This window comes from Micrasema longulum, unplaced genomic scaffold, assembly GCF_059751315.1.
Source record: "Micrasema longulum isolate JH-2025_06_02 unplaced genomic scaffold, ASM5975131v1 h1tg001520l, whole genome shotgun sequence".
NCBI classification, from domain to species: Eukaryota; Metazoa; Arthropoda; class Insecta; order Trichoptera; family Brachycentridae; genus Micrasema; species Micrasema longulum.
This window is the reverse complement of record NW_028278703.1, coordinates 306,971-330,574: the sequence shown is the minus strand read 5'-3', so window position 1 is coordinate 330,574 and position 23,604 is coordinate 306,971. Positions and strand designations below refer to the sequence as shown.

The 23,604-nt window shown below is 29.9% G+C and overlaps 1 protein-coding gene across 1 annotated transcript; it reads right to left on the bottom strand.

The window, feature by feature from the left end:
- Lsd-1 (lipid storage droplet-1) lies at positions 1 to 23,604 on the bottom strand. Its single transcript, XM_088236206.1, has 9 exons — positions 23,402 to 23,604; positions 20,905 to 21,032; positions 12,668 to 12,853; positions 11,067 to 11,259; positions 4,622 to 4,803; positions 3,689 to 3,879; positions 3,164 to 3,230; positions 2,961 to 3,071; positions 1 to 1,446 (listed from the first exon to the last, which is right to left on the bottom strand). The coding sequence occupies exons 1-9, from the start codon at positions 23,535 to 23,537 to the stop codon at positions 1,324 to 1,326; spliced, it is 1,317 nt and encodes a 438-aa protein (XP_088092332.1). The 5' UTR covers positions 23,538 to 23,604; the 3' UTR covers positions 1 to 1,323.

Below are 23,604 nucleotides of genomic sequence, written 5' to 3'. Positions count from 1 at the left end.
TTTAAGTATCGTAATTATATTTGTAAGAAATACGAATGTTTCATATTTATTCATAAGACAATATAAACTGAATAATAAATTATATTATCTTAAATTCTAAATTGAAAACGTGTATTTTTTTCTCTAAATTAGTAATTTTCATGTATTGTAAAACATGAAATCAAATTTTAAATGTTGGTTTGAAATAAAAAGTGGTGATATTTTGTCAATGATTTTAAAAAATCGTATTTGAAATCAGACATTTTCTTTGACACCTACATTTTGCTGCATATAAGACGTACCTTCCATAGACAAGTATTTTCAATGCAGTAAAACTCCAACTATCCGAATCAATGAGTGCCAGACGTTATCCAGATATTCAGAAATCCAAGTAATAATTGGATAAACTTTAAAATAAGGAAACGTTTTCAAAGAAAATGCAAAATTCACTCAAAGAAATCAATTTTATTGCTTTTGAAATAATACAGCAAATTGAAATCACATTGAAAAAGTACTTAAATATGTCCAACAAAGTTAATTGCTTTGACAAAGGCCGCCAGCGCCTTTTTTTATTTGTTATTAAACATCTCCTTTATTTTTTTTTCCTGATAACTATCCGGATGACTGGGGTTCGGATAAACGGAGTCCTCCTGTAGGTTCATTTGCTTTAGCAAAACAAATTATATTAATATGTAATATTTAACTGTTTCGTTTGCGAAAAAGTATTATTTTAGCCTCAGCTAAATGACGCGAATACTAATAAAATTCATTTGGGTTTAAATTTGCAAATATGGAGAGTGTTTACTTATTTTTTGGCTGATATCGTTTTTTTAATTCATAGGTATGAAGAAAAAATAATGCTATCTACATGTGTTCTCATTGCCAAAATCAAATAAACAAAGACCAATTTTTAATAAAACAATTTGTGGCACCTACCTATCATAAGTTGATTTTAGGTGATCTTATTCAATAAAATGTTGTTTTTTTGTAAATTTCGTATTACAAAGCATGCTCTACATAATATAATTTTTACCCTTTACAAAGACGGGGAATGTATTATCTACCCTTACATTAAAGGCAACTTCTCATTAATATTGACATGAATTTTAGATCCTATAAGTTATAAGTTGCTATAAAGTGCAAATGACCCAACTAGCCCCGAGTGTGTGCAGTTGGATAAAGATTACCCAAGTATAAGTCTAATGTTAAAATTGACAGCGGGAATATAATATATTATATGCGCCAACTGACCCCTTTAAATTAATTTGCTCTAAAAAGGGTTAATATTTCTTATTTTTAAAGTTTATATTAAGTATCTTATAATTTATTGTAATATATTTTGTATCAATAATTAACACCGTTGATGACTGCATTTGCGTTGAATAGATGATTATTTCTTAGGTGACATCGCGATGTTCTGATTTTTTCTCTTTCAGAGTTTCCAGCTATAAACATCGCCAACTGCTCCTAAAATTAGAAACAAAACAGTAAAAGTTAATGCATAGATTCAACTAATTTCGAAATACGAAAAAAAATATGTTTTTAATTAAGTAAATAAATAATTGTTCACAGAGAAAATTGCGTAACTCGTATTTTACGAGTAATCTTGTTTCAATCACTTTGTCAAAATAGTTTTGAAACTTCAGAACACTTTTATTTTAATGTCGAACGTATATTTTTATCCATTGTGTTTTTTTAAAACTTCGAATACAAAAAATATATGCGTTTTGGCGGGCTTATTGATAGTAAAAATATTTTTCAGCAAGTCATAAACAGTCGAATGGAAAAATTTGTACTTATAATAAATTGTATAAATACACATTACAACTGTTTTTTTCGTGGGCAGATAGAACTTGCTCATATAAATTTTGCTATTATAATATGATCATGAATGTGGGATCAGGTAATGAGTTTCGATGATATTAGGGCTGGTATTCCAAACGAAATTATAGCGCGGTATAGCGCGTTTTTACGTACTAAATACGCATTATAGCGCGCTGTAAACGCGTTCGGAATACCAGCCCATGAAGAGGATCCGGCTGAGCAATTCTGAACGCTATCGCAGGAGTAGAAAGATCGGAATACCAGCCCTGGGCTGTAATTCTGAACGGAATAGAGAAATATCACATACTACGATTATCGATAAAAAATATTTGAAATGGATTAGGAATAGTTTATTGTATTTTCAAAATCAATATGGATATTGTGGAGAAATGTTTTCATCCATAAATTTAAAAAAAAAAGGACTTTAAAAAAGTACGCCGCTAGAAAAACGCAGCATGTTTGGCCTTGACAGGTGTGACGTCAAGAACAAATCAACATGAATCGTGACGTATTAGGGACGTGGCTAATGGAATTACCGTTTTTGCGGAAATTCAAAATGACAATTTTAAGAATATTATTTATGCTACTAATAATAAGTAATTTTTTTTTTATGGACAGTATTTCATAGACCTTTATTACTTTAAAAATGTAAAAAAACTGATATTTCCCTATTGCGCGCTAAGATATCGCTCTGTTAGCGTGTATTTAGTACGTAAATGCGTTTTCTACGCGCGCTTTTGCGTTCAAAATACCACTTCAGAAAAAAAAATCCATAATTTAAGAAATTAATTTTTAAAAATGTTTAAAAATAAAGGGAGGTTAGGGTTCTATGGATATCTTTTACTCCTGTATCAAAATTTTTCGCGCTTTTCGGTCATTTAACAAGAAACAATATTAGTGCAGGTATTTTCATAAGGAAACTAATCGAATGACACCTAGAATAAATAATAATAAATATCTGAACAAGTTAGTAGTGATTTTTTTTGGCAGACACTAATAATTGGTTGGTTCGAAGAAATTGCCATTTGGCAATAAGCCGGCCAATGTACAAATAACATTGTGTACAAAAAGCTAAATAAAAAATCAATATAATGCAAAGTCTAGAATGACTAGTAAAAAACAAAAACATATTTTATATTTTTACTGTTCATAATTACCAAAATTTTCTTCGAATGCTGCTGCAACTCAAGTAAGAGAACCTGTAACCTTGTTTTCAATTCACTGGTTTTTCTTGCCATGTTGTTTTTTATCTCTTCATAGGGCACTCTCTGTAGTAAAAATAATTTATCATTAGTTTTAAGCATGTGATTACATTGACAATATTTCTCGTAATAATGTAAATTATTTAGGATATAAAAACCTGAATAAGATTTGTCGCCACAGCGAGAAACTGTCGAGAAGTGTATTTTATGCTCTTTACGGCGCCCCTGAAAAATGAATGAAAAGCGTCGATAAAAGTAATGCTTTATGTCTACTAAAGATTAAAGGAAAATTTTGACCTCGACTTTAGTTCTCTACTTTTTTCGTATCTGAAATTGATTAATTTCTCTTTTAAAACAAGAAATAAAATATTATGCAAATATGAAAATTCACAAAAAGTAAGTTTATTTAATTAAGGTAGTAAAAAAGATTTTGAATTATTTGTTCAACAATAATAAATTTATTATGCATATTACTGATAACTCTCTAAGAATTGAATTTATCGTAACAATTTTTTCAAAATTTTCAAAACCCTTTTACGTTTTAAGATTCTGTCAGAATCGAATAAATGAAATAGTTTACTAGTGCTTTTTTAGTAAGAGCATATGTAAGAATACAAGGCTTTATATTTAAAAAAAAATCCCCAAGGCATTTCATTATTTTTTATCAAATTAGGTTAACTTACTTTGGCATTTTAACTACGCCGCTACTGGCAAAATTAATCAGATGAACTAATCTCCTCGCTGATTCCCTGGTCAGTAAGACAATCAGCTGCTCTAGTGTGGCTGGCCTCGCCTGATTTCCAGGTTCATCCTTGCTCAGTTCATCCCACAACTCACAAGCCTTGGCGTAGGCCAACTTTGGATCAGTCACCACCTGAATAGGGAATAGTGAATGTGTTTTTACTAAGAATGGAAATCAAAGATTTATCAAAATAGCATAGCGTAATAAAAAATGCTATAACTACTTGCTAAAATGACATGAAAAAACATATGGGCTACGTAATTATTAAAATTTATGTGCAGCTTTTTTGTTATTCAGAATTTTTCACTCTGACTTTGACCAAAAATTATTATCTTTTAATATTTTGGTAGGAAACGTTATTTTGTTTACTTTCATCTACCTAGCAGTTTAAATACTATGCCCCAGCGCAGCGCCGCGATTATGAACGCTATCGTCATCGGTACATATCGAGACGTTATAAATATAAATCGATATTTACGTACGAAAATGTGTATATTTGTACGGAAATTATCTTTGTTGCTACCTGTAATTTAATATGTTTAGATTTTTTTTATTGTAAATTGTTCATACAGAAAACTTAATTATACTTTGTAGATAAAATTGAAGATAAATTTAAATTTCAACTTTTTTCTAATAATTTAACATTATAGTTCAAACCGTGTAAACCCTAAGGTTTTTTAATCAATTCAACGTAATTTAAAGCGAAGTGGCTTTTTTATATACACCTTCACTCGTTTGGCGAAGTGGCTTAGTGGCAGACAATAATAATTATGAATGTTAGACTGTAAAGCCGGTTAAAAGCCATGTTTATTCTTAACCTAAAACATTATTCTTAAAAATATCGACAATATCTTTACTTAAAATATATTATTACCAGTTCGGCTACATAGACCAGCACGTGGATGACTTCTGTAGTCTGATCCTTGAGTGCCCTCGCCTCCATGAGAGTCCTTCGAGAAATCCTCTTACCCAACTTCCTCGAGAACCTGTCAGCATGCTGAAGAGTCTGTACTGCACGCTGCTTTGCCCCTGAAGAATCATTCTTCACCGGTTCAGCTGCAACAAATCAATACCAACTCGTCACGCGTGGAATATTTTAGATGACTTTGAGACATGGAGCATTATATGAAGGAAAGGGCATATAATTTTTTGACCTGCGGTCCTACGGAATCACGTGGACACCAAAGAGACCACATAACGAATGATCAGGTGCTAGACTTAATGCGAGAAAATCGAAATTTGGTAAATATTAGGTATGAGCTTATATAATTAAGACGTGTCAGTTGTATGAATATGATTTATCAGTATACATTGAGAACGATAGTGATTACACACATAAATAGAGACATTTACTCAAGCGTCAACCACAACCATAATACAAGACACTCTAATAGGGATCTGATACTAAGTGAAGGGGTCAACACTGTTCTGGCATCGAGACAGCACTATTACATAGGCAAAAAGGTCCATAACCTTTTGCCAGAATCGTGGAAAGACGGGAGTGTTGTCAAGTTACGGAAGGTGTTGACCTCGCTCTTTCATGACATTGGTCGTAGGGAGTCAGAAAAGTTGATGCATGCCACGGATTGGAGATTCTTACTGGATGTCGAAAATAAAATATGAAAATAAGGAATAATTTTAAAATATATATTTATAGATGGCAACCATGAAGTTTTGCATAAATAAATTGTCTATGTTTTTATGAATGTATGTATGTGTATGCGCACGGGTATCAAAATGTGTATACGAATAAGTTTATATTTTATTTGTCTGTGCTCTCCATTAATTTGTTAACTACGAGTATTATCATATTAGTAGTATTATCATTATTGAACCACACGTTAACTACTGTAGTAGCATTTTATTTTTATCAAACAAAGAAAACATAGATAAACTAACTGTATTACAAAATAAAGCCTTTAGAATCATTTTGAAAAAAAAACAGATATACGAGGGTAAAGTCGATGGTAAATGAAATAAAATTATTAACATATAAACAAAGAATATTTTACAATACAATGATATTTGTTCATAAAATTATAAACTCTAATAAAAAAACAGAATTTTGGAAAAAAATTGATCGGAACCAGCATGAACACGATCACAATACTAGAGAAAAGAACAAAATTAGACTTCCATTTAGGAAAAAGGCAAAGTCACAAAATTCAATTTTATTTAAAGCAATTAAAAAGTATTACGAAATGGAAAAAAATATTTATATTAAAAAATATTTCTTAGAATTTTGACACGGAACCAAACCTCATACTCGTATCTACAATTATATTTGTGTTCATTTTTTATTATTTATTTTACTAAGCCAATTTTTTTACGCCGGTGTCTCTCGAAACGAAACCCTGGCATAAAACGATGTTTACCTGTACATCCGAAGTTAAAGATATGGCAATAATTTTATTTTTATAACGGTGGTCATATTCTTAATTTGTTGTTTTCAAATGTTTTTCCTATCAAAGTAGAACGTAGCCTTGAAATATTACTGCCTCTTGATAATCATCATGCATCTTTGAAGATAACAATATTTTATAACTCAATGACCAATATGAAGCAGGTGACTAGTTCGCGTAATTTTTCTAAAGCTGACGATGTTTAAATTCGAGACAAGCTTGTAAGTACCAATTGGTAATTTTTTTGGTATTATGATAATATTTACATTAAATGCAAAAAAAATATGCTTCCATGTACAATATCTTAGGTGAATTTGTTCATTTATGAAGTACATATAAGCCGTCTGAGTACCCCAAATGGTTTTCAAAGAAACTTGAGGTAATTCGTTGTAAACAAAAAACGTAGTTTGAACAAACCCGTCATACATTTAAAACTTTATACAACACTTTTGTACGCAGTAATTTGGAGTTTGCATCCGTTGTGTGGAGCCTACAATACATAACAAACATAGAAAGGATTGAAAATGTTCAACGAAAATTTTTAAAATACCTAGATTATAAAAACAATAAAACGCTTTGTACTTACAGCCAATCTGCCAAACAAAATGGATTTTTCACCCTTGAAAATAGACGCACTGTATTTGAATCATGCTATTTACATAAATTATTAAATAATGAAGAATACTCTTTTAACCTACTCTCCAAAATTAATCTTAATGTCCCTTTTCGCGGGACAAGAAATAAGTATTTATTCCATCTGCCAGTCTGTAGCACTAACTATGCACAAAACTCTTTCCTCTATCGTTCTCTAACTATAATGCTTTTTTTTCATATATTGGTATATTTTACATGCCCCTTAATTTATTTAAAAAAAAAAAAAAAACTTATTATTTCTGGCTGCGATACGATTCCACTAACTATTTAATGATGCTCACACTTACACACGCCTGAACACTAAACTTACTCCCACACATAAATACACATCTACACTTACTATCATACAAATACTCATAAACGCGCCCTTTTGTCGTAACATAATTTAATAATATGTGTGATTCTTATTTAGAAACTTCGCTGGTCTGTCTTTAAACCGTATTTAAAAAATGTTATTTTATCATTGTCGACTGTTTGTTTCTTTAAAATAAATAAATGAATACTTCCGAATAAATTGTGCTAAACTATCAGTCGAAAGTTAGAAATGAAGTTAAAAATTCAATAAAGTCAAATAACAACTTTTTTGGAATTATATTAAATGTTAAAAAAATTAAGTCAAATCAAGAAAAGTCAGACCGATTCTTTCAATTTCCCATAGGAAATACTCAAATGGGGATAAATCAGAGGATTGCGGAGGCGAATAAAATTAACACGACTATTTCTGGAAATTACGCAAGTATTAGTTGTTCGAGTGTAAAACGTTTGAGCACAAACGTAAAAAAAAACTGTCATAAGTTTGACAAGAGACAGTATGGCCATTACTACCAATCGAAAGTTCTATCGCGATAAAAAATCACGCGTTATAAGATTTTTGATCCGGATGTAGACCTTATTTTAATGATGCGTTTAAATATATTATAAAATATGTTTGTAAAATTGTCTGAACACAAATTACGCTGTCTAGACAAAATGTTATCAAAAGGTCAAGACAAATATGGCTTAAAGATACAAATAATGATAAAGACAATAGTTTTACTTATGATACAAATAGAATGATGAAATAAATAAAATCAACTTGTATTTATTAGATAAATAATAAACTCTAAATAATTTCTAATCAATGCAATGGGTCTCGGGATCGATTCTCGACATGGTTGACATAAAATATTTATTAATAAATGTGTTTTTACACTAGAATATTTCATACTCCCAAGACTGGCGCCTTAGACATAAGACTGCTCATTTTACAGTCACGTAACAGTAACAGATAGAAGGTGCGGTTATCCATATGGTTATAAGTTTATGATGATGATAGCTCTTTAGAGTCAATAATAAAAACTAATATAATCACAAGTATGTTTTTTTTTTTTAATGTTTCGTGTAAATATTTTTTATCTTATAAAAAGGTCAATTTTTAATCTCGGGTGAAGTGGAAAGAAGTATCTCTCTCTTCGAATAAAGAAAATAATAATTCGTGTATGTGTTAATTAGTAATTTAATTATTATTCTTTCTCTTCATATGCGATTAATTTGTTTTTAAATTTATGGTTGGCGTGTATAAATACATGATTAAAGCGTGATCATAAAGCATACATTTTTTAAATTTAATTTATAACAAGTTCCGATTAATTTTACACCGCGCGTCTTTTCCATTGTTTCAGGCCACAGAAAAATTTCTTACCGACTGAGATGCAGACTTTGCAAGAATACGGAGAAAAAATATTTATATAAACTTGACATGAACTCAAAAACTTACTGGAATGCTCGTAAAATATTAACGATATTTTTTACAAAATTGTCCCACTTAAGCCCTCCATAAAATTGCCAAACTCACAGTGGAAGGGGCAATGAAAGCGTCGAAATCACGGTTTAGGAAAATAAAAATAAATTAAGATCTCACTCGATATTTGTGAAAAAACATTTCTTAAATAGTTGGGTCATGTTGAACGAATGGATGACGAAAGAATGGTAAAACAAATGTTTATGGTGATAATGACTGGTAACGTAGGACGAGGATGACTAATAAAGTTGTGGTATGATCAGATAAACCAAAATCTCAATACTGCTCATGTCAAAAACAGACACAACCGAAGGACATGTATGACGAGATGTATGAGTGTGGATTTGTGGACGTCAGGATAGATCAAACAAATACAAACTAATACCACTTTCGGACAAAGGGATTTTGAGTATTATTCAATTGAAATCTATAACCTACTTCCACTATCTATTAAAACAATTAGTAACGATAAAATGTTTTAAAAGGTTATAAAAATGGATAGTGCAGCTAGGTAGAAGTAAAATGGATGGTCTCATTTGCCCGAACCAATTTTGAATCAACCACTCCACAAGTGTATGGTTTATGTTAAGTTTTTGTTATTTTCATTGTGCGTTTTGTAATATTTTATTTTATTTGGGAAATCAACAGTTCTACATACATATTTTTAGTAAACAAACAGATATAGTGTATATACGCAGAACTAATAACAGATTTCAACATAGTATACAAAGTTAGTAAAGAAAATATATTACATATCAACTAAATACATACAATTTATACATATAAAAATGTTATTTTCATATACTCAATCAAAGAATTTTTTATATTTATTTTAAGAACGTTACTGTAAATTGGGCGGGATTAGGACAAGAATGCTTGAAGAGAGGATAAGGACGGGAGGGGAGATGTACATATTTATTGTTATAATGTCTACTAAGTTACATAATACATTTTTAGTGTAAATTTTAAATCTGACAGAGTGATGTTTGTGTAACCTAAATTTTTAAATTTTGTATTGTACATTGAAAAAGTCCTACGAAAAAAAGCATTTTTAACATACGATGTTTTACTTATTGGTACATGAAACAGGTGGTACCGTCTACAAATCCTGGCTGGCACATGTATTGTTATTAAACCAAGCAGCTCTGTACAGTCAACCATTCCTGTCATAATTTTGTAAAGCAGTAGTTGGTCCGCACACACTCTGCGGTATTGTAGAGAAATGATTCCATGGAAGGTGGAGGCAGTGAGAGTAGATACATAAGAAATACCGGTTTTGTATTTAAGGTACTTTATAAATTTGTTTTGAATATTTTCTATTCTACTTATATATATGGCATACTGGGGATTCCATATCTGGCTTCCACAAATGGCTTCTGACAGATGTATAATATAATTAAATTAGGGCCTTAAATGATATAGATGTACATTAGAATGGGCCGATGATGTATGAAGTTATTTTTTTTAGATATCAAAGTGAAAGGGGTCTAAAAAGTTGCCTTTTGGATCGCATTGAACGAAAAATATTCCATACTGCTTTTGGCCCTCAACAGAAGTTTGAAGTTTATAACTGTCTGAACATTAAAAAAAAATCTATATTGATAAAATTATTTTTTTGTTCGTAACGGTATAACTTAATCACATTACAAATTCAAACAAGTTTTAAAACTACCGAAATGCAAAAAGTTTAAACTCCGCGGAACTGATTCCGTTGAGCGCCTGATGAATATTGACGAAAACAATGGCATATTAAAACAATGCTACCCATTTATTACAAAACAAAGTGCAACTCACGCCCTTGGATGCTTACATAATAAGATTTAATGCAGATTATACGATTTAATTAGACTGATTTTATTACTTAAATACGAAATGACAGCCGGTTTAAGGCAAAAAATTGACTTTTTCGAAAACTTCAAGCTCTGGTTGAGGGCCAAAAGTAGTATCAAATATTTTTTTATATATTTTTTGCATCCCGAGTAATCCAAAAGGCAATTTTTTAGACCTCTTTCATTTCAAAATTCGGAAAAAAAAATTATCGGCTCACCCTCATGTACTATATACCTAGTTTTTAAAACTGTGAATATTTTGTTAATTATCTCTGTTTATTAAGGTAGTCTTCTTTGTTTATTCTCTAATATAAAAACATGTCAAAAAAGTCATTTGTTAAGTTTCTTCGGCACGGGTAAGCCCAGTGAGGTCACATAAGTATTATTAAATATCGTTTGTAAGAGAAAAATATGAATAAATAAATAAATATATGTGGGGGTCCATCCTCTCTGCCTATCCCTACGGGGAAATGGCGTAATGGTTATAATAGTAGTAGTAATTAATAGGAAGATCTATAGTCTTTATAACGGAACGAGTGCTTTACAAAAAGGCCTAATCCAGTCAGACATATGTATTTGAGTTGGCAGGTGTTAGGGAAGCCAGGATTTGGACGCAATATACTCGGACATAGAATTGTAATGATTTTTACATACGTTCTTGAATATCTTGGATGTCTGGTGGCAGCAGTTTGTCCACGTAAACATCAGCCTTGTCCAGCGCACTGTCAACTCTAGCTGCAGCGAGGGCCACCCCTGAGTCCAGGGCGGCCCCGAAGTGCTTCATAGAGTCTCTTCTCAAAACTGGCTTGACGATGGAACTCATGTAGGCCTGCGCGCTGGAGTACATCTAAATAATCCAAGAAACTTAAAAGATCTTAAAGTTACTCGACCCTTTAAATTTGTAATAAATATGGTTGTTGAACTTTCAATTATAAGATACCTTAATTTTTTTGTTTATTTCCAACTAACCTTAGATTTGATATTAGGTGTGGCAAGAGATCGACTGCTAGATCAAGATTTTTTTATATTAATGCAGTGCATAGTGATCTTAAATTAAATTATCTATTTGTTTTGATTGATTTGATCAAATTAAAAAAATATATCTCGTAAATATGAATGTACATTGTAATTGGCTGCTGTGCTGTAATGTGCGTGTAAACTTTAAATGAATATTTTAAAAATCCTTTTATTCTTGTGCAAAACAAATAAATTTAAGGAATTTTCCGTGTCCAGGTGGAGGAAAAATACAGCAGTGGCGAGCCGTGATTTATTTTATAGGTAATCTATTAAAAATGTTCATTAATTTGTACTACATATAAGTACTTACATAACATGTAAGTAATGTAATTATAAATTACTACTTTTTCTGTGGTTCTGTGAAAATCAACTCAAACAACAATTATTACTAACCACGCGATATACGTAGCTTTATTCTACACTATTCTAATAGAATACTAAACTCATACAAAAGTTTATTATCACATACCACAATGACATTTAGCAAATATTCTCATTATGATCTGTCATTGACAGTACTGTCAAGACTTGAGCACTGGCCGATTTCTTTTAAAATGAATAATACCTAAAACGGCCACTGCGAACGCCACCTGTCCTATGTGATACATAATATGTCAACGGTATCCCATCAAAGAAAAATAGTCCTTCGGAAATAATGATCGAAATACTAGTTTCCAAATAGAGAATCTTCTAAAAATATTTGTAATCTGCAAGTTTGTTTTAGTACGAAAAAAGCCGACTTGGGTTAAAGACGAAAAATACAGTGTACTTTTTTGTATGGAAGAATAAGCTTAGGTAATCGGCTAGTTTCATCGTTCAGTAAGAATAGGCTGGGCGCGCTTCATAGATATTTTTTTGTAGAAAGATATAAACGGTGATTTATAATAAATTACAATTACTTTTTTTCCCCATAAACATGGTTGCTATAAATTATTATTATTAAAAGTCAATTATAATGGTAAGCTGTGCATAATCGCTTACTTTGACGATTCGCCCCTGAAATACAGTCATGTGTTAGAAATATCACTAGAATCCTGGACGAGTGTTTTCGACTCAATGGCTACTCTTTGGTAAAATCGAAAGGGGATTAGTCCGACTCGTCATGTAGTGGTTGGCGTCTTCGCCTCTAATCCTCAACACCACAGTTAGTAAGATACCTGGTTGCGAAGAGGGGAACAATGATTGGTTTATCTACAAAGATCGGGACATTTGAAAATATTGTTAATTATATTATTTACCAGCTCTGGAGGAAGGTACATGATAGGAACTCTATGCTCCACAATGTCCAGACTTTTACAAATAATTTTATCAATGCTGGAGATCGGACCATTGAACATGCTGATGGCAGGAATAGCAAGATTCATGGAAGCCTGTAAGGATAGTTCCGCCTTCGTGAAATACCATTTTGCAATCGGATTAGAATCCTGAAAAAAACATTAATATCTCGTTAATTTGTATTTTTAAATCACCTAATCAATTTGAATATTAGGAAACAAAAACTAAATTTAGTCCTTGTGATGTTTTTCTGGATTATTATGCCGAGTAAAACTCCTTCTTGCCGACGTGTCGGATGTAGTTTTAGTGTATTAGTGGTTATCCTAATAATTCAGCACTACTAAACATTATATAGAGACGGGACATAACTTAAGAACGAGTTTTAATACATGGCATAATAACCTGTGAAAGGCCGTGAAAACCTTAAAACGTACATTTAGTCTATCAACCAATTTTAACACATAGTGGATGTATTATTATCCTAAAAACTTTAATAGTTAAGCATCTAATTTTACGCTGAACTATATTATTTCTTAATAAAAATATTTCTTAATCGCCCAAATAATTAAGTAAAAGTAAATAAAAAATACATGTTTTGTTAATACGACAAAATTAATAATATTTCGTCGCTGTTCGGGCCTAAGTCAGTAATCCAAAAAACACAATTTTGAGAAATCGTAATTTGAAGGTTTTATATAAACAACATAATTTCTGTATTTCTTTTAAAGACATTTCATTTGCAACTTTTTTCTTGTTACATTTTTTAAATATCTGGGAGATTTTAATGGGCCAAGGACGCTAAAATTTGGTTTAGTTCCTTTTGCTTGTTTATAATCGGGCAAATGTAATCCAAAAGAGTTTGTGATAGGAAGGAAATATTACACTTCATTATTATATTGATTATATTTGGAAATATTTTTTGGCATGTTCATTTTTTTATGTTTTTTTTTTTAATACAAATACCTAAACACAAACAAACAAAGTGTCGTTTTTAGAAAAAAGACTGTCATATTTAAAAAGTGATAAAAATAAACTGACAAAATTCTCCATGTCTTTAGTGATTTATGCTTGTTAAGATTGTATTAAAAAGCACACCACTGTTTTTTACCAACAACAAATAATTTCGATTTACGCAACTTCTTTCTAACTTTTTTATAACCATGGTGAATTTTACCACCTAAAGAACTTAATTTTACGCTTAATAAATAACCATATTCCATACAAAATTGTCCGTTTCGGGGCTATTTACTTTTTTCCCTTTTTATTTTTTATTAGCTTCAATATTTTTACGGCAGAATAAATCATTATTTGTTTTTAAAGGTATATATATATATATATCATATCATGACAATTTAATAAATAAATAAACTAAAATCCATAAAAGCTTAATTTTCTTGTTTTTATTACAATAATATTGCGTTTAAAATAACATTCAATAACTATTAGTACATATACTATACATATACTGTACATATACTATATTAATGAATTTCATACCACATCAAATTACGTGAAATGTATAATAATATGTGTATGTCACTGACCGTGTGTTATACAATTATAATTTAGGTCACTGACTGTATGTGTGTATTTTAGGATTATAAGTAAAATTAAATCGTTTTTAAAAGGTCTTGAAATAAATGATAAGAGAAAATAAAAAATAATTGTTTACTTCGAATTTATAAAGATCACATATTGATTGACTCACGGGTAATAATGATTCTGCTTGACAAAATATGATTGTGAGGCCCAGAACTGAAATTCCTGAATCAAAAACAACAACAGGACAGCATCATGATATTAGAAATATTTTCTTAAATGTACAGCCGCCGGAAGTAGTAACAGGTGGCCTCCGTGGTGAAATGGCTTAGACGCTTGATTTACTCACGGAATGTTTCGTGTTCGATTCTCGGTAAGAATACGAATGACGGATACAGGATATAATGGATGGCGGTTAATTTTCATGTGGTTTAAACTAATCTTTTCATATAAAGGCTGTACTTTCCAAGATAATTTAGCAAGAAAAAAAGGCATATATGAGATAAAAGTTGGATGTCAGCTAAATGCTGGAAATAGAGCGATAATTTAATATTAATAACAACTATTTAATGTTATAAAAACAGTATAAACTTTATATCCTGTTCCCTTCAAATATTAAATACGATTTTTTTTTCCTCAAGCTGAAGTGTTATGTATTGAAATTTGCAACTGTAAATGCGCTTTCTTAAAGCCTATGATATGAATGTCATTTTAAAAAAAGGTTTCACTAAAAAATAAATTAATTCAATTAACAAAATAAACAAAATAAAACGATCAGGAATACAAAATCTTTAGAAAAATAAATTACATATTACGACAGAAATGTAGAACATTTTCATCGTCATTCTCTTTCCGTACCTAATGGTGCATAGGGCATAGGGCACTGCATTGGTACACCAATCACAGCGTATTTTTATCATTTTTATTACATGAAGCTAAGGTGATCAGTCTTACGCTTCAGGTACCAGTCTAGGGACTATAAAATATTCTAGTGTAAAAACACTCTTTTAAATAATATTTTTTGAGAGAGACATCTTGCATGGTAAGCAACTGCGCTGACCATTACACCACGAGGCCGACAACGAGAACATTTTAGAGGAGGAAATATGAAAATCCAGGAATTTACAGGGCATTTATCCTGTTATTGGCTGGTTTAAGGGCCACTTTACATATTGTAACATTCACAATTCTGCTTATGTTTGGACATTCATTTTTCTTCTATTCTTCCATCTGTTAATTTCTGCGAAGTTAAAGATCTGTGAAATCTTTATTGACCACTTAAACCAGCCAATGACACATCACAAGCCCTGTTAATGCCTAGAGTTCCATGTACCCTTCTTTAAAATATTCTCCATCCAAATGTAATATAAATTAATAAAACGCTTTTTAAAAGAAAAACACGTATTTCAATTTACATGTTTTTTAATTATGTAATCACGTTTTATATTTTATGTTCATTTAATATATTATAATATAAATTTTGATAAAACGAGCTGTTGTTTTCTAGAAAGAGCTATATTTGTTACTTACAGAGGTCATAACATTAATATCACAATTATTATTATGAATTACTGAATAATAGTCATGTACTTTATTTTCATTTATTTATAAGTATTTGTAATCTATTTAAATGTTTCTAAACAACATTGTTGTATTAATTACATTCACCATACGTGCAGCTATCACAAGGTGAGCAGTTAATCGACAAAAATACGATGAAGTATGTTTTTACTAATTTTTAAAAAATAAATATGTTTCTATAAAAAATACACTTGCTTGTTTGCCTACCATGCAAGAGGTCTCGGGTTCGATTCCCAACATGGTTGATATGAAATATTTATTTAAAAGGGTGTTTTTACATTAGAATATTTCATAGTCCCTGGACTGGTACCTTAAGCGTAAGACTGATCATCTTACCGTCATGCAACAAAAAAAGATCAATATACGCTGCGATTGGTGTGCCAATACAGTGTCCTATGCACCATTAGGTGCGGAAAGGAAATGACGATGATGTAGTAATTTTTTTTCTGTAGAGTGTGATTTATCCTTTATAGTTAATAAGTTTAATAGGGTTGTGGTCACGTGGCTACTGTTGCGGACTCACGGATCAGACGTCCGAGGTTCGAACCACATTCTACCCCAACTTGATTTCCATTCCATCTCATTGAAAATGGTTACCAAAATTATAATATTTGGGTAAAATATATAAAGTAAAAAAAAAAAACATATCTTTGTTTATTTACGTAAAAAAAAATAATAAAAAAGGAAATTTAATAAAAAAAAATTAAACAAGCTCTGTACATAATAAACACTAGCAATTTGTTATCTTAGAACGGTAGTAAACTTTTAACTATGATTTTTTTTTTTTAAATTATAAATATTAGTACAATATATTGTAGAGTCTTTATTCAATAAAATACAAATATTAATTATTACAATATTCATACATTATAAAGAGAAAAACAAAGTATTAAAACATAATAAAATAAAATAAATAACCACAAAGTTAGTGCTTCAAATATAAACTTTATATTAAAACATATTTTGTCCCGAAAAACGATTAAATAATCGTTTTTCACTGGGTGATCTGACATTAGTTTTAATTAAGATTAAAACAAAAGTAAGTTTACACATAATATTGTACACATATAAAATAATGAATATATATTATTTTGTTTTTGATTTTTTTTTAAGAAGATAGAGATTTTTATTAAGAAGAGAGAGAATAAAGGAAAAACTCAACAAAACCAGATAAAATGGTTTCAAATAATGTTTTTTAAAGTAGAAAAATAGAAAATTTTTTTTTTAAAAAAAGCATTAGAATATATATGTATTAGAATATATTTTAAACATAAAAAGAAAATTTTAAATATGAAAATTGTGAGTGCTCTTAAATGTAAACTAAACAAGAAAAAAAAAATAAAAAATTCTATTTATATCTAAAAAACAAAAATTATTGGTACATATTTAAATTATTATTATTTTTTTTTTTTAAAAAAGAAATATTTGCGTTCTTATGATTTACCCAAATATTTAATTTTGAGGGCCATTTTCAACGAGTTGTAAATAACTCACTATTAGAAAATGGAATCAAGTTGGGGTAGAGTGGGACACTAGCCACGGGACCACAACCCGAATTATGATTTATAATATGCTAAGTAAATTAAGAAAAGAAAAAAAAGAAAAGGTTAAAAAGAAAATAATAAAATATATTTAATGAGAGATCAAAATACTGAGTTTCTCAAATAATTGTTTAACGTAAATAATAAATAAGTATATAAATGTTCTGTCCACTAAGCACTTTCGTAATAAAAACATGATTTTATTTTTACTATCACATGTTTTCAAGTCAAGTGGCAACATATTAAATATATTTGGAACAATGTAATCCAACGTATGCTGTCCATATTTATTTTTAAATTCAGGTACAATTACACCATCAACGTAAATATAAAAAATATTGGCTTAAAAAATTTTCCTAAAGCTAACATTTAAGAACTGTTACTTATAAGTTAAATGTAAAACATATAACATTATTTCATACTAAGGATACTGATTAAAATATATTAAATGGATTTAGGATAATTTATTGTGTTTTCAAAATCAATATGGATATTGTGGAGAAATGTTTTCATACATAAATGTAAAAAAGAAATTAAATCAAAACTTTCGTAAAAAAACGCGACGTGTTTGGCCTTGGTTGTTGTGACGTCAAGACTCGTGATAATGTTCTAAACAAAATTCAATGACCAGAAACAAATAAACTTGAATTGTGAGGTAATAGGGGCGTGGCCGAAGGAATGTCAGTTTTTGCGGAAATTCAAAATTACAAACTTAAAAATATATTTTATGCTACTAATAATTAGCAAAATATTTTCTTTTACTCGACAGTATTTCATAGACCTTTATTACTTTAAAAATGTTAAAAAAATAACGCGATATTTCCCTAATATGTATAAATAGTACTGATATTGACATCTTTAACGATACATCAAATAATTATAGGAGAACTGAAACGCAATTTATAAAATCAAATTGTCCCTTATGTTAGTTAGGTAAAATTATTTGTAATAACCTGTTGGGATAGTTTATTGCAATAACTTTCGTAATATTAATGGAATGTAATTAAACAAGTCATTTAAAAATAAAAAAATAAACTTTAAAAAAACTTATTTGTGCATTTTGTGTTCACATTTGCAATATCTAAAAATGACAAATTATGATTATTATACCAATGTCGTATGTATTGTTTATTGTTTGTGAACCGTAATAAATAAAATTAATAAATAAAATAACAACAAGCCAAAGAGCGCTAAAAATACACAAGTTTATTCATTCAATTCATGACTTTAATTTTATAGTAGGTACACATTTTATTTAACACTTATTTCAATGAACTTGTAAGGTTTAACATTGAAAACGCCTAATTTGGTCTGTTTGAAGTGATTCTTAACCGAAACTTAAACAGGAGCCGAAATTTGGTTTCGGCCAAAAACCTTGTTTCGTTTAGTCATTAAAAAAGAGGTTCCGATGTATATAATTTGCACGAATATATATTTATATATTTATATGTTTAGATGATTTATTTAGCGCCATTTTTGTGAAAATCCCCTCAAGGGCGCTGTACAATTAATAAATATCCCAGCACGTCTTGCAGCTATAGAGCGCATGGACGGTTGGAATTCTAGACCCCATTTGATAGTTGATAACATTTACATAGTATGATTTATATAATATTATAGCTTACATCACAAAAAGTCTTGCAGCTACAAAACGCATCGACGAGTGTAATTTTAGTAACATAAGAATGATTTTAAAAAGTGTACAGTAAAAAAAAACACAATAATAATACATCAAGCAAAGGACTAGTAAGTATGGCAATTTAGTGAACATGTAACAGCACAAAAAGTAAACAAAGATGGCATTCCTTAACTTATTATAAAGGTTAACAAGATGACGGAAGCGGTGACCGATAATTGAACTCGAAGGCTCCCTGTTTTAGGTATACAGTATACAGGGTTTATCGTCCTTTTCCTAGTATGTAACTGTAAAAACATTTGGTTTACATTTGATTGTTCCCTGGGAGATAGTAGATGCGCATCTGTGTGAGAAGTGTAGGTACCAAGGGATCTATCCGCTTCTTCTCAATTTCGTTTGTTATTATTAGACGCATGTTTCCCGCTTAAAATTTCTTATTATTATAGTTTTACTTTGATTAAGATGTCAAATAAACTTGTGTATTACTTTTGACATTTAGGTAATTTTACGTGATACAGGAAAAAAAGTGTCATTTGTATTTTTAAATGAACATACATAAGTAGCACTATATTATACGGAAATTGTTTTTAGATGCAACATTTTTATTTGATTTTTAAAATGTTTTTTATTTTTATTTTAAGAAAGAAACATTATATATCACGATATATAATGTTTTCACGATATAACGTTTTTTGCGTATACCCACGGGTATACGCAAAAAACGTTAACTTGAAAATATGCGAATTTGACTTAATAATGTAGTTTTGTAACGTATTTAACGTTCCACAAACTGGCAGAATACACCAAGTCATATTAAATTTTATATATCTGTAGTTTGAAAAAAAATTAAACGTTAAATTGTATACCGGGTATTTTATTCGTGGTAAAAGCTTGAAATAACTTAATATTTACTTGACATAAAATTAAGAAACGGAAAAATTTAAAACATGTTCTTAAATGAGCACTTAACATCTTACTATATTTAAATAAGATAAAAAAGAGTAAAATTGGAACAACACTTAAATGCTTGATTTCTCAAAACAGGGATTTGAGAGTTAAAGCTTTTTGCCTGTATACCCACGATATACAAGTAGTTATACTTGCTACCTAGATGGGTTCATGCTCATTCAGTTGTACATAGGAAGTAAGTACTACTGACTTTGCAACAATAACCGATGAACTGGAGATTCAGTCTGTTTGTATAATAAACTCATATAAATGTCTATTTATTTTTATTTTTGCTGAATTTTGTGCCTAACAATGTGTACCTATGTAAGATTTACAAACCTAAAATGCATATCGTTTCTACTACTTTTCTTCTATACTTCACTCTTTTACTATAAATCTTGTATTCTTTTTTTTTACTACACATAACTTTTATTGAGTTTAACCATAACAATTGAGTATGTTTTTTTATATTAAATAACTTTGTATTTAACTTTAATTTTGCACAAATTGGCTACGGCCGTTAGTTATAATAATAAATAAATAAATAAATAATAAATGGTTCAATTTCAGCACTTGATCTTGATAAATAAACACATTTTTGAACAGTTTTAACAGAAGCATAGTTATAAAATCACTAGAGTTTGTGGCATTTAAATATATTTTGGTTAGAACAAAGCGTTGAATATAATAACGTGTATAAAACAATGCTTTAAATAAATTGTCTTTCTTTTCACTCTTTGTTTATAGCATGTACACACTTTAGCGACTTCATGTTTATAACAATTTAACACATATTTTTGAATTTTAAACTAAAGTTGGAGAGAGGAACTCTATTTCACACCGAGCCGGTTCGGGGGCTGGTTTTGCTTGTATTCCTTCCTTTTTTAAGGCTCATAAATGCCCTCAATGTGCATAAACCAACAACATAAAATAGATCATTGTAGATAATACTTACGCGTAATGTTGAGTAAATTTTTTCACCGATGTCCAATCCAGTCTCAACAATTGGAATAGCGCTCAATCTGGCAACGGATTCAAGTCTTAGCACTTTTTCTTTTTCAACAACTTTATTATTTTGGGTATCTATAAATGAAACAATAATATTTATCCACAAATGGCACTCCAAACATCAAAGTAATGGTTTTTGTGTTAGAACATATTATTTAAATGAAGGATTTTTGACAATCAAGTTCGCAAATGAATGCATGATTGTAAAAACACCTTTTAGACCACGCATAAAAATGTTGGGAAATCAATAAAAACTGTCCGTCGAAAAAAACTATTTGAGTTCAAACTTTATGAATGAATCAGCTCGACGTACAATATGTATAGCTATATTTTGGGAAAATATCATAAATTTACATTACTTAACCATTTTTTTGTTAATATTTAAATCATGGATTATGGGCTGTTTTTACAATCATAGTGAACGAAGAGTATTTTTACAACCAAACTTTGGGCTTCTTGAATACATTCTCACTGAATATTAAATTACAACACTGTTTTTCACAATCATTTGCCCTTGACTCAAACATTTAGCACCCTATGATATTCTAACAACTTATTCAGTACTGAATTTAAAGGATGAAGTTTGTTTTTACGATCAAACATTAATTGTCCTCCCATAGTTTTGGGTGTTTGGAGCATAAATCGCTATCTTTTTACACTCAAACTATGCATCTTACTTTCTATATACTTTCTTAAGCAAAAATCATTTTCGGCAAAATGTGACAATATGAGTTTTCCGGATAGAATGATACATTTTTTAGGGTTTAAAGTAACCTGATCGATTGCCAGTCCTCCTACTATCGCCACGCAAAAAACAACAGTCCGTTGGTCTATGGCATCGTTTTTCTGTTTTAGTATTAATACGTTTTTCCACGGAGAATTCGTTATTTTAACTAAGAATTTTCCCGTGGAAGTATCATTTTTTTTTGGTATGAAAAATAGCTTGCAACACTTCCTATGCAACAATTCACGTTGATCGGTTTCTCCGTTGTAACGTAAAAGAAACACAAACAAACACTTTTATAATATTATATTTATTTATTTGACTTTTTGTACATAATGTTATTTATACATTGGCGGGCTTATTGCAAATGGCAATTTCTTCCAACCCACCAATAAAATAAAAGTTTTATTTTTATAATTCAAGTTACAAAACATATTCAATAGAAAAAAAGATTTAAAAGCTAAAGATATATAAAAATAGAAATAAACGTATTTGTTTATAAATTACCTTAAATCAAAACTATTACTCAATGGGAAAAAGGAAAAAAGAGAAAATAGCAAACAGGAAAGGAGGAGAGATTAAGGAAGAGAAAGGAGATTTTTCTTCAGACGTGATTTAAACAGAGATAATGTAGTAACATCTTTGATGGTGGATCGGAGATGATTCCACGTCCAGCCGCATGGACACTATATGAGTTAGAGAAGAAAGAGGAATTGTGGATGGGTATTAAGAGAGTGCCTTGAGAATTAGAACGAAGAGGTAAACCATGAACTGATAAGCGTTGAAATTTTTCACGCAGGTATATAGGAGCGTTAGGACTATGAAGTACATTGAGCAGAAGTGAGAGGGAGTGATAGTCTCTCCGCTGTCTAATTTTGAGCTATTTCAGTTGCCTACGATAATCAGAAATGTGGTCATATTTTAGTATAGATAAAAAAACTATCAAAAAAACAGTTTTTAAAGTTGACCAATTTCACTAAGGAAATAAGTCACCTCTTTGACTTGAGGCTCTTGTAACGTTTTCACGGATCTGGCATTATATAATATATATTCGGTCCATCGTAAGAGTATTGCTTCTGGACCAAAGAATTTCTTACAATTCGTCGATAAATCAGATCGCTGTAGAAGTACTACAGAAAATGGGTATTGTAGAAATTATGAGAGGCTCTGTGGTGCATGGTTTAGGCATGATAAAAAGTAAATAAATCATACGAATTTGCCATTTTTAAAAAAATTCACCAAGACAGTAATTTTCCAACATATTTTATATTTTTAAAATATTTTATCATTTTATATAACTAAAATATAATTACTTTTAACCGACAGATTACACGCTTCTTGAAATTTAGACTTAATTTAGGTATATTAATACTCAAATAAAGACACATTATTTTTTAAAACAACCATATTATTTAACGATAATAAACCAAACAGAAAAGTTATTAAAGAAAAAAGTTGAAATTTTGAATTCAGTAATTAAAGCATTTTAATCCACACAAATGATATAGTATTTTACATTATGCTTTCAACAATTGGTTTAAATTTTAGTGTCTTTGGCTGACATGAAGCTCAAAATTTTATGAATACTTATTTATTTTTTTCGGAAGCGCGATTTGAAAAGAACGGAGTTTTAAATTTGTAAAAGCGTATGATTTTCTTGCCTTTTATCAGACTTATCCTAATTTATTTATTTAAATAAAATAACTGTTGCTTTACTTACTTTTCTGGTTGTTGCATACTGCTAAATACGCCTGAGTTTTACTGGATACATTTCCATTGTTAGATTTTGACCTCCTCGCTGTCACAGCTGAAAAACTAGCGTTGTTTTTTCCCGGTAATTGGTCACAAGTTGCCATTTTAGGCGGGAAGAGAAAAAATACACAAGCTTCACTCGCGGAGCTTCGTAAGAACTGACTGACAATT

What these genes read in the sequence shown, in the direction of transcription:
- Lsd-1 (XM_088236206.1), bottom strand. Translation starts at nt 23,537, where the DNA reads ATGGCAACTTGTGACCAATTACCGGGAAAAAACAACGCTAGTTTTTCA. An exon ending in CATCCAAGATATTCAAGAAC is followed by an intron (nt 4,804 to 11,066) that starts GTATGTAAAAAT and finishes GATTTGTTGCAG; the next exon opens with CTGAACCGGTGAAGAATGAT. An exon ending in TGGCGACAAATCTTATTCAG is followed by an intron (nt 3,072 to 3,163) that starts GTTTTTATATCC and finishes TTTTTACTACAG; the next exon opens with AGAGTGCCCTATGAAGAGAT.